Below are 18,277 nucleotides of genomic sequence, written 5' to 3' on the forward strand. Positions count from 1 at the left end.
AGTCCATATTTTAGTATAAGATTGTTGGAAATTTTGTTTAAAAATATGGTTAATGGACACAATTGAGATCAAAATAAAAATGAAATCCACTTATTTTTGGGTTAAAACTTTGTTGAAGTTTAATATCCAATATAAGATCTTTAACATGAAACAATAATATAATTTAAATAAATTATGGGTGAATAAGAAATTATTTTAAAAAAAACCTAGGCTGGTATGTTTTGGTAAAACCCAAAACTCTCTAAACAAAACTTTGTCTCATGTAGCAAAATAAAACTTTTTTTGTATCTATAAAATGGATAGTAACAAAGAAATTAAAATTGAGCCCAAAATACACTCAAGCTTTTAAAGAGGATACTGCGTTTCGTAACTAAAATTGAGCAAATGCTTTTGAAAAGCTATTTTACGCTCTTAAACCTGCACACCCGCACCAGCTCGTGTTTAGGCCTGGGCATGGGTTTAGGTTTATTGTAAAATAATATTTTGAGTTATAAAAAATTATTTTTTACAATTGGGATTTGAACTTGGACCTAGTCTATGAAGATTTGTTTTTTTGACTTATTGGTTTGTCCAATCCATAGAAGGAAGAATCTGATTATTTTTTTCAAAACTTTTTCAAGAGCACTTAAACAAAATTTCCTGCTCAAAAGTCATCTGATTTAAATAAAAAAAAACATTTAGGTTTGATTTTGAGTTAATGGATGCTTGATGATTTGTATTAGACATGTTATAGATATATTCGGCTATGCAAATTATCACCATTTTATGTAGTCATGTTACTATAAACAACTAACAAAGCTAAATCAAGCTTTCACATTTTCAAAAAATAAAATTGAAAAAAGGATGAGTATTCCAATAATTGAAAGATCAAAATCTTTTGAAACATGTGTTGTTCAAAATATTCACATATAAGAAGATAAGTGAACATATATATTTAGTTTATAACCATGCAATTTATAAGATCATGGTGAAATTATAATCATAAAAAAAAAAAACTAGCATGCTTACTAAGAAATTATATACATTATCATAAAAGATTAAAAAACAATCCTAGCATGTATATTAATCATACATATAATTATGCATAAAAAAATAAAAATAACTCACAACATACATTCTAAGTATATATTGAAAATATACTTAAACAAGACCAATAAAAGATACTTGCTTGTCAAATAATTTACCACAAAACCAATTTAAAATATGTTGTTATCGTTGTTGTTGTCAATGATTAATCATTTATTTATAAAGCTTTATTGCTCCTTACTTAGTGTAAAAGGTTTGATTCTAATAAGTCTATTAAAACTTCAATATCACTACCTTGTTTAAGTGCACTCCTAAACAAGGTTAAATAAACCAAAAAATTAAACTCAAAATCTATCAACAAGAACTGATCCTAAGCTCTAGATTTTAAAGGAAAATTATGAACAAAAAGAGCTTCAAGAATCCATAATGATAAAGAATAAAAAAAATAGGCAAAGAAGAGTAATGAATTCTTGTCCAAAATAATGCAAAAAACCTGACTTTGAACAATCTTTTTCAACCTTCTTTTATAGAGAATTTTAGGGACTAAAAGCTGATGATAAAATTCCCTGCTAACAACTTTGATTATCCTCCACTATAAATCATAATTAAACCTAAATATTTTTGGATAAAATCATATGTCTTTTGAGCTGGAAAAATTGTTCATGTTTTGCAAATAAAATCCTTTTAGAAGAAAACTGGCCAGAGTCTATCTTTAAAATATATTAATGTTCTATGTTAAAATAATTCATATTGGAGATGAAATTCTAACAAAGTCTTAACCCTAAAAATAAATGGAGCCCACTTTTAACTTGGCCTCAAATATAGTAATTAACCATGAAATCAACTAACATTATCAATTAATCTTAAATGGAAAGTTGATCAAAGAAAACTATTGTTTTTTAACTAATCGGACCTTTTCAGGTGAGGTTTTACTGATTAATAATAAAAAGATTTGAAGCCATGGTTGTTAAATTTGATTCATTTTGATAAGTTGAATTGAAAATCTTGCAATAAAATTTAGTTTAGAGTATATTTTAAAACAAGTTATATATTCAGTTAAACTCAATTGATTTAGTTAAAATCTTACTAGATTAAAAAAAATCCTCTATTTTTTATTTTAAAATAACAAATTCAAACTTATAAATCAATATATAAATCTTTTGGTATGTAGCTAAACTATGCAAAATTTCAAATAAAGAACATGTATTTTATGTTTGAGATCTTACCAATGCACAAATCAAATGAAGTAATGTACTGACAAATCAATGTATTTATCATGTAGCTAACAGTTTGACATAAAGTGGCAGCAACAGATCAATATAAGTTGAAAATATATATATATATATATATAAAATAACTTTGAACAATGATTGCTTTCAAATAAATCTTAATTTATAAGGCAGCATTAAATTTTGGATAATAATGTCACCATATAAAAAAATAAATCAATAAATTAGTATGATTGCTTTCAAATAAATCATAATTTATTCTATATATTATAAAAAAAAAAAAGATAGTATTCAAATTTTGGACAATGATGTCACCATATGCTCCATTGAATCAATAAATATCATTAAAAAAAAATTTCAAAACATTAGTATTAAGATAACTTTGAATTAACCCTGCATAATTTAATAGTCGACAAACAAGTTTTATCTTAAAAAATCTTGTTGGTTGGCAAACAAATTTTATTCTATCAGCATATTTTTTTAATTATTTGTAATATTAATATATTAAAATGATTTGAAAATATATATATAAAAAAAATTAAACAAAAAAAATTTTTTTTGATTTTTTTAAAAATACAGATCCAAGTGGTTCCTAAACACACTATTTTTCCTTGATTGTAACACGCTATCGTGGAGCCAATATTTATAGGTTTATGGTTATTGTCTTTTAAGAAAACACAATCCTAGGCATGTGTTTGCATTTAATGAGTGTATTATTTGTTCTTTTAGTTGGTGAAGGAAGGTTAGTTTACCAAGTCCCGACCTGGGCGTACTCGAATATCAGTAAGGCACCTCCTCTTCACGGTGTCCATGGCTGACTACTTGGGCTATGCTTGTTCGTTCTACTTTTATCTAGCTATTTTAGGTTATTAGCACATAAAATTTAAAATTTAAACTATAACGAGAGAATGCCCTAATCAAGTTAATTAAAATTTCAAGAACTTATACGTTTTGTATGGAAATCTTGTACCCTTTTAAGGATTTTTCTTTGTTTCCCCAATTGTATGATTTATATGTTGATAAAGTATGCTAATGTATATTGATTTGTTTGGAAGAAATGTAATATTTACCTCTAAACACAATCATTTTCCTGATCAAGATCAATGCACCTAGTTAGTCATTACTACTTGGTTTACACAAAATAACCTCAAAAACTACAATTCAAAATTAAGTTCTTGTGATTTTGAAACAAACCAAATTATTATTAGATAATTTACCTTTTAATTTGATCAACCAACATATATTTCTATTCCAACCAGAAACAAATGATTTTTTTTTCGTCAATTTCAGCACATATACATAGAGGTGATCATTTTCGGTTCAGTTCGGTTTTTATTAAAAAACACAACTAGACCAAAATTATTATTAAAAAAATACCTGAACTGAAATTGGTTCAAACCGACCGGTTTCGGGTTTAGTTTTTAGAAAAAAAACCAGTTCAACCCGGTTTGGCTCAGATTTTTTGTTTTGGCTCGTTTTTTTGGTTTGGCTTGATTTTTTTTTATTTGGATTCGGTTTGGTTTTTTTGGTTTTAGGCTCATAAAACCGAACTGAACCGGTCTGTTTTTTCAAACTTTCAATCAGTTTTTTTGTTATTTTTTTTTCAGTTTTTTTGGTTTAATCAGTTTTTTATTTTTTTAGCTCACCCCTGCATATACACATAGATCAAAATAATATATAGCTCGAACAATTCGACTTGAACTTTTTGGATGTATGATGCTTGACTGAAACCCAAATCCACTATTTTTTCGGACAGGACCAGTATATCACTTTTACATTTTTTTGAAGATTAGTGACTAATTTGTATCTCATTTGTTAAAAATAGTTTGATCTTGGAAAATAATTTTCATGAAGTGTTGATTTCTATAAATTTGATTTTTTTTTTATATACTTGTTAGTGTAGGTAAAAGAAGTTGGAAAATAATTGATAATGATTGATTATGTCATGGAAAATAAATTAAAAAATATATATTTTTTATATTTTTTTCATGTTTATAAAAAGAATGAAGATGAAATTGAAAAATTATTTAATTTTATAAATTATTTTAAGTGAAACAAATAGTAATAAAAAAAAACATGGATCAAATTTTAAGGAAAACAAATTAAAGTACTTCTCTGAAATTTTAGAGAGTTAGATGTGAAAATCAAGAAGAAAAGATAAAATAAAGAGGATAAAAAAAGATTATCAATGCCATACAAAAAATTAGTAAGCTACATGTGTGCCGCCTACAAAGAAAGGGGTCATTATAACAATTTTGTTTGTTTTTGCATTTCAAAAGTATTTTTAAAAATATTTTTTTTATTAACTTTAAATTAATATGTTTTTTAATATTTTCAAATCATTTTGATATGCTGATGTCAAAAATAATTTTTAAAAAATAAAAAATATTATTGACATGTATTTTGGCACGAAAAATTATTTGAAAAGCAAAATACAACCACATTGCTAAACACTCAAGGAAGGCTGCCTTTGAACACCATGCAGAGTCTCATGAGCCGCCTAATCCGAAAGTACATCCGACACATTGACGTATCCAATACACATGTCAACTATTTTTTATTTTTAAATTATATTTTTTATTTATTAAAATACTAAATTGCCTTACAAGAAACCTAATTATCACTAAAAAAACAAAATTTAAAACATAAAGAAACCCATGCCACTCTAAAGGTAACTTAGTTATTATTTTTTTTATTGAAAAAGATAACAATTTCATTTATAAACAAAAAATTACAGGAAAATATTTTCATTAATTAACTTTTTTAAATTTAAATAAACATGAAAAAACTTAAAAAGTAACTTGAGAAAAGTGTTTTACTCCAAACAAACAAGACTTTAATTTTATTACCATCAATTATAGAATTATTATCACTAACATAGTATTAATTATTTCCTTTAAATTTAGGTGTATAAATTCAATATGCATGTCTGGCGTTCATAAATTCAACCAATCATATAAACACAAAGAGACAAAGCAAAGTAAGAAACAGAGCACCACATTTGTAACTTTCCCTCCAAATTTTCCAACAATCCAAACACACCTCCACTCTATCCCTCGCATTTAATTCCCTTCCCAAAAAATCTGAATCTCCCAATCCCCATGAAGATTCGTCATCAATACTCCATTTTTAAAGCCCCAAACCCTTGTTTTTTCTCTTTCTCCATCTCCCCATGTAGAATGTCAAAAAACCCACGACGGTTCTCTTCTTATTTTTGGTATTGCCGATATCTTGTCTTTCAACAAAGACTTTTTGGAGGAGTTGTTGATGATGGAAGAAGGGCTGGGTTGTAGAGAGCGGCGCAAGTTTGCACACTGTTACCTTTCTCGCATTGTTCGGTGGCTCTCTGATTTGAGGCGGAAGAGAAAGAAAGAGAGTAAAAGGAATGGATTGTGTGGTGATCGGAGTGTGCAGGTTAACAGTCCGACGAATGGATTCAACGGCGAGGCTTCCTTGAATTCGGCTTCCCAGACTGCCAATCCAGGTAAATCTTGTTTTGGGATAAAACTTTTGTGAATAGGAGCGATAGAAGACTAAAAAATTCATCTTTTTCCCTTTTTGGTGCTTTTCTGGAGTTTCTTTCATATTATATTGAAATTATGAGAAACCCAGAAAGAAAAGAAGAATCCATAAAAATTATGATTAATTTGTTCATATGAAAATTACAAGAAACCCAGTTAATTTTTTGTGCAATTGTTCATAGACTTCTTTTGTTGCAACTGAGTACTTCTGTTTTTGCAATTGAAAGTAATATGCAGTAATGTAATGTTATGGAAGCAGGTGTCGCGATGTACTTTCTTTCTTCATATATATTAGGAAGAGTTTTTACATGTTTAATGTTGTTGTCTGGAAATTATCTGCAGGACAGTGTAACAGGGAGGCTACTGTCAACCTTGGAGTTGGATGTTGTCTATTGTATCAAATTGAAATGAGTAAAAATGAACTTGATAAGATAATGAAAATGCGAATGCAAATGGAGAAGCTTCTTGAAGATGTGAGAGAGGAATTGCAAAAGAAAGACGGGCTCTCTAAGCCATCTGAGATGAATGAAGTGTGTGCTTATTCCACCACAGGTATTGCAGATGGTCTGGATTTTGAAAACCAACTTTCTCCGCAAATCCTTACACTGTCATGTTTTGCCAGGGTCATCAACAATTACAGTTTGTGGCCAGTCTTTGAGATATGAGACACCTAAGAAAGGAGAGTGTTCAGAAGGAAGGGATAAACTTGAGGCGGAACTTGAAGTTGAGCTTCAGAGTTTGCAACTTCACTTGGATACAGTCAAGAATTCGGAGAAACATCCACAACAGAAAGGCAGAAGTGTAAGCTGAATTATGTGTTGATTTCTGTGGTTTGTTATTTCTCTTGGAATCATGGAATTTCAGTCTTTGAATGGAGAAATGGTTTTGAAATTTTGAGGACCTATGGTAAATGGTTCCATTTCATTGCTCTCATGTTTATGTTAACTATAAATGTCTTTCTAAAATATGACAATTGAATTCGCAACCAATGTGCTCACTGGAATTGTATTTTATGTCCAGTCCATTTGTCTTGGATTCCCTGTCCTTAAAGATTCATGGAAGTTTTATTGCAAATTAGGACGTGTTTAGACCCTAACTTTCCCCGGATTATTTTCTGTTCATCTTCCTGCCACAATATTACATGCTCATAGTTGAATCTACTCAGTATTGGAAATTTTAAATGGTAGGTCACCAATAACAACACAGCTACTTCAAAAAGCCAGATTGTAAGTTCTGGAAATTTGAAATGGAAAGTCACCGATGAGAGCACTGCTACTTCAAAAAGCAAGACTGTAAGTTCTGGAGAAGTAGTTGCTTTCAAATTTGAAAAAGCAGCAGGTTCTGAAGAGCATCGTGGTGTTTCTCCTCATGAATTGGAGAGAAGGTTGCACGAATTACTGGAATCAAGACAGCAAGAACAGATAAGAGAGCTAGAAGGTATGATAGAATGTGTTAAGCACAAACTTCGGGAGAAAGAAATGGAAGTTTCTTGGTGGAAAGACACTGCCTGTCTTATTTCTCATCACCTTCCAGAATCCTCAAAACTCAGTTCACGTCACTGTGCAAAACTTCTTAGTCCTTAACTTGAGCATCTAATGTACAGCAACTTTTGATAGTGGAATGTTCATGAGTTACTGCGATTGGTGTTTGGTAATAAAACTGTTTTGCCTTTGGATTGCACAGTATCTGCCATATATTGGACAGGGGGTAAGGCAGACAAAGGACAGGTGGGCTGCGATTGAAACTGAAAATTTCCGTTTTGCTTTTGTTGTACTGAGCAATACTAGTACAGGTCTTTGTGTTCATGTACAAATTTCTGTTCATCAATTTGAATAGCTTAAGGTGAATTTTGATGCCCAATAAATAATGATTCTTCTTTCCATGTCATTTTTCTTACTGCATACTGCAGCTTGTGCAATTTTTGTGTTTTCCAACGTGGTTATATTACAAACCCAGAGAGCCAGGAAGAAGAAAAGTTCCAAGAAAAAGATGTGGCGAACTTGAAGAACCATGAGGGTTCCATCCGCTATATGCTTATCTGGTATTATAGAAGAAAAGGCTTGAAACAGACACTAGCCAAGGCCAGCCTCTATTTCGTCGAGGGACCAATTTTTTTTGTTTAATTTTTCAGAGATAGGTGGAGCCAGCATTTTTTTTAAGAGATGGGCAAAACTCCATTGAAATTTAGAAGGCAGGTCACCTATTTTACTACCATCTAAATTGAGCAAAAGCAGAATCGTCCAGAAAAGATTGTGGCAAACCAAACCCTAGAGAGACAAACTTAGTGTAAAAAATAATGACCAGGACAATTATCCTACAACACCAAACGATGTCTGGACAAAAGGCTAAGCATTCAAAGATAAAAAAAACAAAAAACCAAGGAAAAAATTTCATCTTTCAGAAAACAATCATAAGATTCGAGACCAACTACTAAAATATAAAATTTGCTTGAAGAATTTACGGTTGGGGACTGCCTGCCCAAGCAATCACACTGAAGCTACTAGTATTACCTCTTAACATGATATTTCCTTGGAGAATTAACAGGAACATGGTAGATGAATAGTTACAACTATTCACTAAAATCTAATGATATTACATTGAGGCAAGAACATTACCTTCAGAACTATACATACAACTAAGAATTCTGAAATTGTCGAATTCTCTAAAGTCAATGAGTTGTGTACAAAAACCTGCTTCTAAAATCCTTTGGCATGGCCTATGTTTCAGGATGAACAAGCATATGAAGCATCTGGAAGCACTATGATAACGATAAAGTGAAGAAGTTCTACTGCAGCAATCTATGGCCATCAGAAATCTATGACGTGAAACATCAAGTGTATATGAGAGACAAGGCAAAGTGTATCCTCCACTTCCATTTGCGTCACTTTTCAATTTAGAGTTTTTCGTTAGCTTATCCCGTTAAAAAAAGCAGGCAGAGGCTCTTCCAGTTCTGTGTTATCCGAAACCATGGTTAAATTTAGCCCACGTTTGCTTCAACCAGGCATTGGTGAAGAAGACCTGGCGTGATGTATGCTGTGACCTAACCGCAGAGGAGCTGAAGTAGGAAGAACCTCGTGAACTGAACGAGGAGAATGATGGAAGGCCATGTTGTCCGTTAAACTGAAAGTTTCATGAGGAGGTCGATGGACAATCTTGCTGGAGCCTGCAGTCATGCAAGAGCAGAATACGACACATATGAGGATATATTTAATTATATGGTCAAGAAATGAAGACAGGCCATGAAAGTTTCATGAGGAGGGTCGATGGACAATCTTTCCTTCACTACTTTTTGCGCTTGGTAATCCTGGTAGATAAATCAAATTTGACTTTATACATTCTTGGACTTTGGGATATATCCAAATTATTAATATGATACACAATCCAAATTACTATAATCCATTTCAAAATTGAAAATGAAGTAAAAGAAAAAAACAACAAATGGGAATGGAATGGCACTGATAGGCCAGGTTGAGTTTAGATATTGTCGTTGGATTTAAGAATTAAATAAAAAGATACAATATTCGGTTAAAAAAATAAAAATAAAAACATAAAATAAATGTTTCTATTTAGTTTTGTTATATGTTAAAAAAAATGATGTATAGAGATTTTCAAAGTCTTTAAAAGAACCAACCTATACTAGATAAATAATTAGAATTCTAAAATATAAAGAAAAATAATTTAAAATTCAAAATAATTTAAAAAAAATCCAAAAAAAAATTAATCAAATTAGATCTTATTTCAAGAAATCCATATAACGAATGTACCAATAAAAAAGGTTTTTTATATAACTAAGTGTAGAAAATCTCCCATAAAAATTTTATTATCAATTAATCATACTAAAAATTATAATGATTTTTAATTGATATGCTAGTTTTGCAAGAATAAGTGCATGTTGGCATTATATTTGTGGATGAGGTTGATAGCAAGCCACAAATATTAACATTTGGTTAAATTAAAAATAAAGTTTTGTTTTGATGGGATCTATCATAAATTACGGTTGTACTTTAATTTTAACAATAGTACAGTTTTTATGCTTTGCAAATAGTAGCTGAGTCTCTACCATTCACGTAACAATGGAGAGGTGAAGAGTTAATTCACTCTCCATTATTCTCCACTGTTCCGTGAACATTGGAGAATAAATTAATTCATTTCTTCATTGTTCTTGGTTGGACAAGTTCTAACCAAAACCTAAATGTATTGGATTGGATTCAACCCAGTAAAATAAAAAAAAAATTCATAAACTTTTTGGTATTGTGTTTTATTTAAAAAAAACTAGTATTTAATATTATTTAATGACACTATATAATTACATTAGAAAAGATCTCATGATGACATAGTATTTACAGAATTTGATTGCAATTCCAATTTTATTCATAATAATATTTTATCTACTATTGTTGCACGCTTAAGAAGCCATGAAAATTGTAGTTTTTATTTGATGATTTTGTATGTGATGGAATTATAAATAATTTAATGAAATAATAAAAAAATACTTTATATAAAGTATTGTTTATATCATGATATAATAATATAGTTAAATTAACAATATTTCAATTAAAAAACAATCAATATTAATATATGTTTTTTTATTTATTTTTAGAACCTTCATTTGAAAACCATTCTTAACTAAAAATATATTAAATTATTTTTTATTTAATATTAATTTTAACAACAATTTTAATTAAATAAATATATTTTTTCAAACAAATTTTAACTAAAATTATTTTTTATAAAATTTTTTTTAAATTTCAATGTAAAAAATTATCATAATACCAAACACATCATTCTCTTTGCAGTGCTGAGCGAGTAAAAATTGGAGCTCGATCGTATCACAAGTTAAAAAAGTTTTTTATATTTTTTAAAACAAAAAATATATGCTTTCTATTCCACAGTAGAGTAGTAATTTAATTTGATCGTGCTGAGCGAGTAATTAGTAGGGTTTTCCTTAACGAGACGCTACCTTACAGTTTTTCTATTGCAGCGATTTACTAGATGGTAGATGAGACATCAAGCTGCTGAGAGTTTTTCAACCATTCACGTTCTAGTAACATGGTAGCTTGACGGTCTCTCGGCAGGGTTTCTTTGAAAGCAACAACGCAAAATATCCAGAATCCATAGTGTCAAAGCATTGGTCTCTTTCTTTCCGAATGACAATATTTCCCCTGCGACACACCTTACAGTGCACCCCCACTGACTCCCAAAAGAAATCTTTTTTCTCTGTGAAATCACTAACTCAGAGCTCTCTTTGATCGAAAACCAAAAACCCTTCAAAATTTTAACACTGGCATTGGGCATAGAGAATTTTTTTTCATTCATTTCAAGGCCAAAAGGTTTAAACTTTGATCAAGAAAAGATTTCTTAGGGTTTAATGTAAGTTTTCTCTGCTCTCTGTTAATTTTTTACATCTTTCGCTTGCCATTTTGGGTTTATTTTGTTAAAACTGGTTAAAGTTTGTAGCTTTTGGGGTTTTTGTTTTGTCTGTGCTAAGTAAGGTGATACCCTTTTTTTTACTCATTTTAGTGGAAATCTAGTGGTTAGATGACAGTTTTTTTGCGTTAGAGAAAAACGCAGATGACTAAGGTTTACAATATATTTTTTTGTTGGAAGAAAAAAGTAGTGCGAGAGACTTAAAACAGATGGGCTTTTTTGCATTAATATGATAACATGGTTACGTTGTTGAATATGATTTTGTTTTTTGTTAAAAGTTCAGGTTTTTCATAATAAAAAAAATATGCCCTTTTTTGACATATTTTGGTTATTAATCAGGGTTCTAATGAGCTATTTTTCTTAAGGTGTTTTAAAGGAAATCTAGATGATAAATTATTTTATCATTTGGGATTCAGAGTGAAATCCAAATGCTAGCTGGCGTTTGCGGTAGAGAAAATATATTTGTAGAGTAAAATGTTGATGCTACTTGAGCACTTGGGCTTGATTTGTTGAGTTTTAGTACTTGTGGTGTTCTGAGGATATTCTTAATTTAAGCCGGAAAGGGTTCTCATATCTGTTTTTTACTGAGCCTTGAAAGCTTAAGTTGTTTTCACTTGTATGTTCTATGTTGCTTCCATTTCAGCAAGAGTTAAATTGTTTCAGTTGTGATTGCAGCTTTGTCATTGATGTTTCTGTCATCTATTTCTTCTCAGATTTTGAATTAAATGGGTGCATCATCAGATCATGTGGAGGAGATGGGTCCGAGTAGTAAGGTTGGAATTGATGATATGGATATAGATGATGATTTGATGGACACAGCTAACTTATATGACTTGGGGGAAGAAACTTTGCAAAGTTTCTGTAGGAAGGCAGCATCGTTGTTTTTGACGAGTACGGTCTCATTAGCCACCAAATCAACTCAAATAATGCCTTCATCGATAGTGGACTCCAGAGGGCCTTTGATTCATTTGGTGAGGTAGCTGGTGAGCCTGGATATGTCATGTGTAAACAGACAGATGGTGAAAGGGAACGGGCATCAGCTACTGTCACTGGCATGCCAGAATTCAGAATATGACGTATTTGGCAAGAATGAAAGTTCTTGTTGATGTTCAGGTACATGATTCTATCTAAGAGTTGTGGCTTTTATTGGTGATTGCACTTTGACCTGATACCATCTGTACTGTGTTTAATAGGGTAATTCTTGATACTGTAATGTCTCACTCTTATGATTGAAAGGTTCTATTGTTGCCTTAACTAGCAAATCTGAGGGTTGATTTCTAGCTTTAGGCAACATACAGGCACAATTCCCGCATGGATAACCATCTGCTCACACATGTAGAAAATGTAAGGTCTGGTGATGTGAAACAGAAATACATGTATGCAAAAGAGATGATAATATATCGTGTTTGATTTTGCTGCTCTCTAGACCAATTTTATGCAATTCATTGGTGTATTTTTCTGGGGTTTTTTTTTTTTTGGTGTAGTCCCTTTGTCCTTTTGAAACAAATGTGTGTGGTGAGCGAGTGGGTGTGTTTTGCATATTATCGGTGTTGCTTTTGGCTTTATTGCATTACATTCTTAAAACACATTTCCTGTCATTTTTCTGTTCCACAATTGCTGTTGCAAGTTCGATCTCCATGTCCTGGAGATAAGCTCTCAAGCATGCATATGGGCAAAAGGGTGTTCTGGACTTTCTAGAGTCTCGAGAGAACTTCCCTTTCACAATTCAAGGAATTGTTCCTGATATTGTAATAAATCCACTCGCATTTCCTTCACGACAAATACCTGGTCAATTATTAGCGGCTACTTTGGGAAAGGGTATTGCCTGTGGTGGCGCAAAGAGATACGCTGCACTCCTGTCTTCACTCTCTCTGTTGATGACATCGCAGACCAGCTTCACAGGTGACATTACATTTACTTATACTACTCTTTGGACTGCAATCGTGCCATTTGTAAATCCTAATACGTAATTTCTTTGAACTTCCATTTTATATGAGAATGCTTTAGAATAAAAAAAATAAAAAAAAAAGTCAATGCTGTCTCACTCTTGGTGGTTCAGTGTACCAGACTAAACCGTCCTGGTACACATTATTGTAAAATTTTATGCTGGTGTCCATTCCAAGTTCCTGTCATCTCTTTCTGTTCGTGCTTTTGTTTATCTTTCAAGTTATTCTGAGAGTGACATTCTATCAAATATGCAAGGCAGGGCTAAATTTTCGAGATGGGGGAATGAAAGAGTCTACAATGGTCGAGCTGGTGAAATGGTATGCTCTCTCGTATTTGTGGGACCAATATTCTATCAGCGGTTGATCCACATGGCTGAAGACAAGGTTAAATTTCGCAACACTGGACCAGTGCACCCACTTACAAGGCATCCAGTTGCAGGTTTTGGTGGTATTAAGTTCGGTGAGATAGAGCGTGACTGCCTTCTAGCTCATGGTGCATCTGCAAACCTGCTCGAGTGCCTCTTCACTTTCAGTGACTCCTCTGAAATGCATATCTGCCAGAAATGCAAAAAATGTGGCCAACGTGATCCAACTGGCAGTGCCTGGTGGCCGCAAGGACAGGGGTCCCTACTGCCAGGTTTGTGAGTCTGTTGATGACATTCTCAAGTTACGTTAGTACCTTATGGGGCAAAGTGGTTCCAAGAGCTTTTTAAGCATGGTTATAAGTTTGAAATTCGAAACACGGGTTTCTTGAGCTATTATTGTAGTATATCTGCTTGTTGCCGTCGTGTTAATGGGAATTGCTAACTTGTAGGATATGTTTTTTCAAGGTTATGTCCCCTGAATCTGTGCATTGTATGACCTAGTACTCCAAGGTTGGTATGGTCTGATCAGTTCAGCCGAGTTCCTTCATCTATTGCGCAAGTTACATTGTTTTTCCCTTTCAGGGACCCGTTATCATTTGGGCTCTAACCATGTAAATGATGATGGACCAGGAGCTTAAACTTGGGTTCCATGTTTTTGGCCCATGAATGGCAAGCCTGCAAATCCTGAAATCAATATGGCTGTCAAGCACAACCTTCTTTATTCTCATGCATCTGTCAAAGATTCGACCTAAAATATTCACTGCTTTCAATTTGAATAAAGCCACACCATCTAAGGCCCGATAAGAGAACTTCCCAAAAAGTTTTCTTATACCTTGACTCCAATGAGTTGGCAGGATTTCAAGTGGAACCAGTTCAGTGTAGGATTATAGACTAAAGTCTAAACCCCTATTTTCAAACCAATAAAGATGGTCAGCTGGACCAAGAACAAACAAAAAGTTATGTCCTCGAAGTTTGATCCAACTAGGAGCAGGATCTGAAGTGGCAACCGGTCCTGGCCATCACGACAGGATTCACACGTGATAGGGAAAGACTATCCTAGCTCTATTGTAATCTTATTTTAAGAGCAAAGTGAATAATTTGATTCATAATAATAAGATGTTAGAAGAATGAATGAATAATAAATAGAAGGAGATATCTAGCAAATCCATGGTCAAAGCCCTAAGTGGAAGTAAAATACAAAACCGCCCTGTCAAGTCAACAAAGAGTCAAAAAGGAAACGAAAGGGCACAGGTGTTAGTTACCTCTCCTCCTCTAAAACCAAAACCAAAACCCTTGTTTTAGACAGACAAGAACTCTCCTGTCTTTCATTTTTGTTTTGTTTCTTTCCAATACTTAACCTTAAACACTTTCAATTTATATATAAACAACCTAAAAGAACCATGCAAGAACAGAGAAAATACCATAGGGGAGATTCGGATATTGGATTTAAAAACTATGATTGTTCTTCTTTTTCCCAATTACTCAAAAAAGTCATGACTTCCTCCAATTCACCAGGGTTTCAGGTTCTTCTTTTATCAACTCTTATGTGTATTAATGGACTCATCTGGCTTTTCCGTTTGTTATATGTGTTGTTGGATTTCTTCGGTTGTTTTGTTTATGTTTATAATGGTAGAGATTCTTGTGTAGTTTCTAATCAAGAATTTGTTTTTCTCTATGAAAGTTTGCATCTTTCGGTTTTTTTTAATTGGGTTTATTTTGTTTTCAATTTTTGGGTGATTTCGGTTTAGTTTGCAGGGTAACATTGACTAGTAAGAAGGGTTTGGCTGGTTTTGGTGTGGTGCGGTGTTGTTTTGAGTTTTTTTTTGTGATAATGAAGTCAGAACAAAATGATGAGACTTGCTGTTTGTTTGGTCTATTTTGGAATGATTTTGTTGGGTTGTTGATGGCAATTTTATAATGAGCGTTGACAATTAGTATTAATATAGAGAATCCATCAGAGACAATTGAATGTGATGCTTGTCCAATTTGCATAGTCTGATATGAGTTTTGGTTTTTTTGTTATAAAGTGTCAGTGTAGTCAATTATATAAGAATAATTGTTTTGTAGGGGAAAAATGAGATGTTCCAACGGGACGCGCAGGTGGGTACAAAACCTGAAGCAGACTGGGTCAGGTTAGAACACCAGGTTGAATGTGCAAATACTTCTAGTGAAGCATTGTCTGTTACACCAGCTGCAATATCTGTCCCACATTCAGCATCTGTAACTCAAAAGCCAATGTCGAAGTGTGAACTTGGACTAGTAATAGACCAGCAAAATTCTCACCATGAAACCGGTCTTCCACGTGTTGTTATGGATGCACCCTTTGCAGATGGCTATAACTGGAGGAAGTATGGCCAGAAGCCAGTGAAGGGTTCTAAAAATTCAAGAAGCTACTATAGATGTGTCCATTGTAGTTGCTATGCAAAGAAGAAGGTTCAACATTGTTGTCAATCTGGTCGTGTCGTTGATGTTGTTTACATAGGTGACCATAATCATGATCCCCCTCATAGGAAATGCATCAGGGTTATATCATCTGCCAAGCCAACTTTAGGCAGTCAAATTGTAGACCCTTCAGTTCAAAAGCTAGATGGGTCGGATATTTCTGTCTGTTCAGCAGATGGCAGGCATTCATCTCTGCATGTGCCTGAATCAGAACAACAGAGTTCAAGCAGTTCTAATGGAAATGTGGGGGCTAAGATTGAAGAGAAAAATGGTGATGAGTCAGAGTCAAAACGATGGCAAGTAATTTGAGAAAACATGATAGTTTAAAATGTCTTTGCTGTTTATTTTGCTAATATTTTCGTTGGCATCGCGTTACCATTTTACAGCTTTGGTCCCAGGGCAGTGGAACCCCAACAAAATGGCCCCTGTGGGATTGCAGGGACTGAGGTTCAGGAGAAGCATGGTGCTGAACCAAGGCTGAAAATAAGGCATGTCCTTTTAGGAATTTGGCTCTCTTGAAATTTATTTTAGTTTTGAGTTTTCTAATTCAATTCAATTGGTCAACGAGCAGGATCAAAGAAAGAAGTGCGGCGCATTCAGTTCCTGTCTTGAAAAAGGAGCCTGCAATCGCTGTACACACTTTTCCTGATGAGGGGAGCTCAAATGATGGCTATCGATGGCGCAAGTATGGTCAGAAAATGTTGAAAGGGAATTCATTCATAAGGTAGATTTTGATTCATGCTAATTTGTGCATTTAGTGGAATTAATTTTAAGGCTCTCTTTTGCTGCTGTGCCTATAAATAGCGTTGGACTCCTTTTTTCTTACCTTGTTGAACTTGAAGGTTCCGCATGTCTGATATTTGAACTTGGCCTGGAGAATACTTTTCCCAACCAATCTAAAGTCTATCAAATCAAGATTCTCTTCAAATTTTCTTACGTAGACTCTTTATCTTGTGTTTCCTCTTCTAAACCTTATTATTCTTACTTTTATCTATCCCTTGGTGAAATGCTAGGAGCTATTACAGATGCACATCGTCAGCATGTCCTGCTCGTAAGCATGTTGAGAGGGCTGCAGATGAGGCAACATCCACCACTATAACATACGAAGGGAAACATGACCATGGTATGCCAGCACCTAAGAAAAGACATGAACATGATATTCCAGTACCTAAGAAAAGACATGGTTCAGAAAGTTGTCTGATTTCCCCGGCTGCTTCAGTAGACAATGCCTGCTGCAAGAAAAACAGAAGCTTATCTGCTCGAAGGCCTTCAAGCAAGTGCTCGATGGACAGTGAAGTAGATATAATGGGTGAGAAGATCTTGGAGCTTGGAGGTGAGGAGGCATTAGAATCAGCCCAGACTCTTCTCAGCATTGGTGTTGAACTCAAGCCTTGCTGAGAAACAAATTTTTGTAGTGGTTGATGCAAAATATAGTATCATGAGCCTGTTTTTCGTGGAAATTATACATACTTCATCAGTTTGATTTTCAATGAAAATTTGGAGATGTGTTTGTTTTTGTGTTTAAAAAAATGTTTTTAATTTTTTTACTTAAAATTATTTCCTTATAATTTTTTATTGTTTTGAAATTTTTTAAAAAAATATATATTATTTTAATATATTTTTAAATTAAAAAAGTATTTTGTGAAAAATTTTAAAGTCACGGTCTGAAACCACCATTCAGGTTTCATAAATATGGTTATTGGGCTCATCGGGCTCAGTTCGGGTTTGTGTGTTGACTAGTAAAAGCCTGTGTAGAAATGCTGTCTAAATTGTGTTTTTGCAAAATATATAATTATTTTTTTATATTTTTTATATTATTTTAATGTATTAATTATAAAAAATATATTTTTTTTAATCGCTTCATTAAAAAGACTGAAACACTATCATTATGGAGGTTCTGCTGATCAGGTTTTATAATTATAGTAATTAACAATATAATTTTGAATTTTTTTCAACAAAAAAATAAAAAAGGAAAAGCACAAAGTAGAATATGAGCAAGAGATGGTTAAAAAAGATGGAACATCAACAAGAGCAAGGGGTAACGAGATGCTATTATTAACTGTAAGCAGCAGAAAATGCTACATTGTCCACATTCCTTGGCTTTGTTTGCTCATGAAAATATGAGCAAGAGATGGTCTCTTGTCTTCAAAACCACCGGCTTTTGGAGCCTCGATGACCTTCTCCTTGAACAGACCTAATCCCGTATCTGCACAAGAAGATGAATGACAGTCTTCTCCATCACTCTCCTCCTCAATGTCCCCATCATCATCAGTTCCTGTTCATTTCTTCTCTGTTAGAGCTTGCCATTTTTTGATAACCTG

General features: G+C 32.9%; 2 protein-coding genes and 1 pseudogene across 2 annotated transcripts; all 3 read left to right on the forward strand.

Moving 5' to 3' along the window:
- Window positions 1–5,222: 5,222 nt before the first annotated feature.
- On the forward strand, window positions 5,223–7,658 carry LOC118050209 (protein POLAR LOCALIZATION DURING ASYMMETRIC DIVISION AND REDISTRIBUTION). Its single transcript, XM_035060466.2, has 4 exons — window positions 5,223–5,739; window positions 6,119–6,328; window positions 6,399–6,577; window positions 6,964–7,658. Exons 1-4 carry the CDS (start codon window positions 5,523–5,525, stop codon window positions 7,357–7,359), a joined length of 1,002 nt encoding a protein of 333 aa, XP_034916357.1. The 5' UTR covers window positions 5,223–5,522; the 3' UTR covers window positions 7,360–7,658.
- Window positions 7,659–10,687: 3,029 nt separating this feature from the next.
- LOC118050208 (DNA-directed RNA polymerases IV and V subunit 2-like) lies at window positions 10,688–14,235 on the forward strand (annotated as a pseudogene).
- A 423-nt stretch (window positions 14,236–14,658) lies between these two features.
- Window positions 14,659–17,510, forward strand: LOC118050207 (probable WRKY transcription factor 32). Its single transcript, XM_035060465.2, has 5 exons — window positions 14,659–15,037; window positions 15,582–16,252; window positions 16,343–16,444; window positions 16,528–16,680; window positions 16,970–17,510. Exons 1-5 carry the CDS (start codon window positions 14,915–14,917, stop codon window positions 17,352–17,354), a joined length of 1,434 nt encoding a protein of 477 aa, XP_034916356.1. The 5' UTR covers window positions 14,659–14,914; the 3' UTR covers window positions 17,355–17,510.
- The last annotated feature ends 767 nt before the right edge of the window (window positions 17,511–18,277 follow it).

The sequence above is a fragment of the Populus alba genome, chromosome 6 (assembly GCF_005239225.2).
Source record: "Populus alba chromosome 6, ASM523922v2, whole genome shotgun sequence".
In the NCBI taxonomy this organism is placed as follows: Eukaryota; Viridiplantae; Streptophyta; class Magnoliopsida; order Malpighiales; family Salicaceae; genus Populus; species Populus alba.

What these genes read in the sequence shown, in the direction of transcription:
- LOC118050209 (XM_035060466.2), top strand. Translation starts at nt 5,523, where the DNA reads ATGATGGAAGAAGGGCTGGGTTGTAGAGAGCGGCGCAAGTTTGCACAC. An exon ending in TTCCCAGACTGCCAATCCAG is followed by an intron (nt 5,740 to 6,118) that starts GTAAATCTTGTT and finishes AATTATCTGCAG; the next exon opens with GACAGTGTAACAGGGAGGCT. An exon ending in CACAACAGAAAGGCAGAAGT is followed by an intron (nt 6,578 to 6,963) that starts GTAAGCTGAATT and finishes TTTAAATGGTAG; the next exon opens with GTCACCAATAACAACACAGC.
- LOC118050207 (XM_035060465.2), top strand. Translation starts at nt 14,915, where the DNA reads ATGCAAGAACAGAGAAAATACCATAGGGGAGATTCGGATATTGGATTT. An exon ending in GAACCAAGGCTGAAAATAAG is followed by an intron (nt 16,445 to 16,527) that starts GCATGTCCTTTT and finishes GTCAACGAGCAG; the next exon opens with GATCAAAGAAAGAAGTGCGG. An exon ending in AAAGGGAATTCATTCATAAG is followed by an intron (nt 16,681 to 16,969) that starts GTAGATTTTGAT and finishes GTGAAATGCTAG; the next exon opens with GAGCTATTACAGATGCACAT.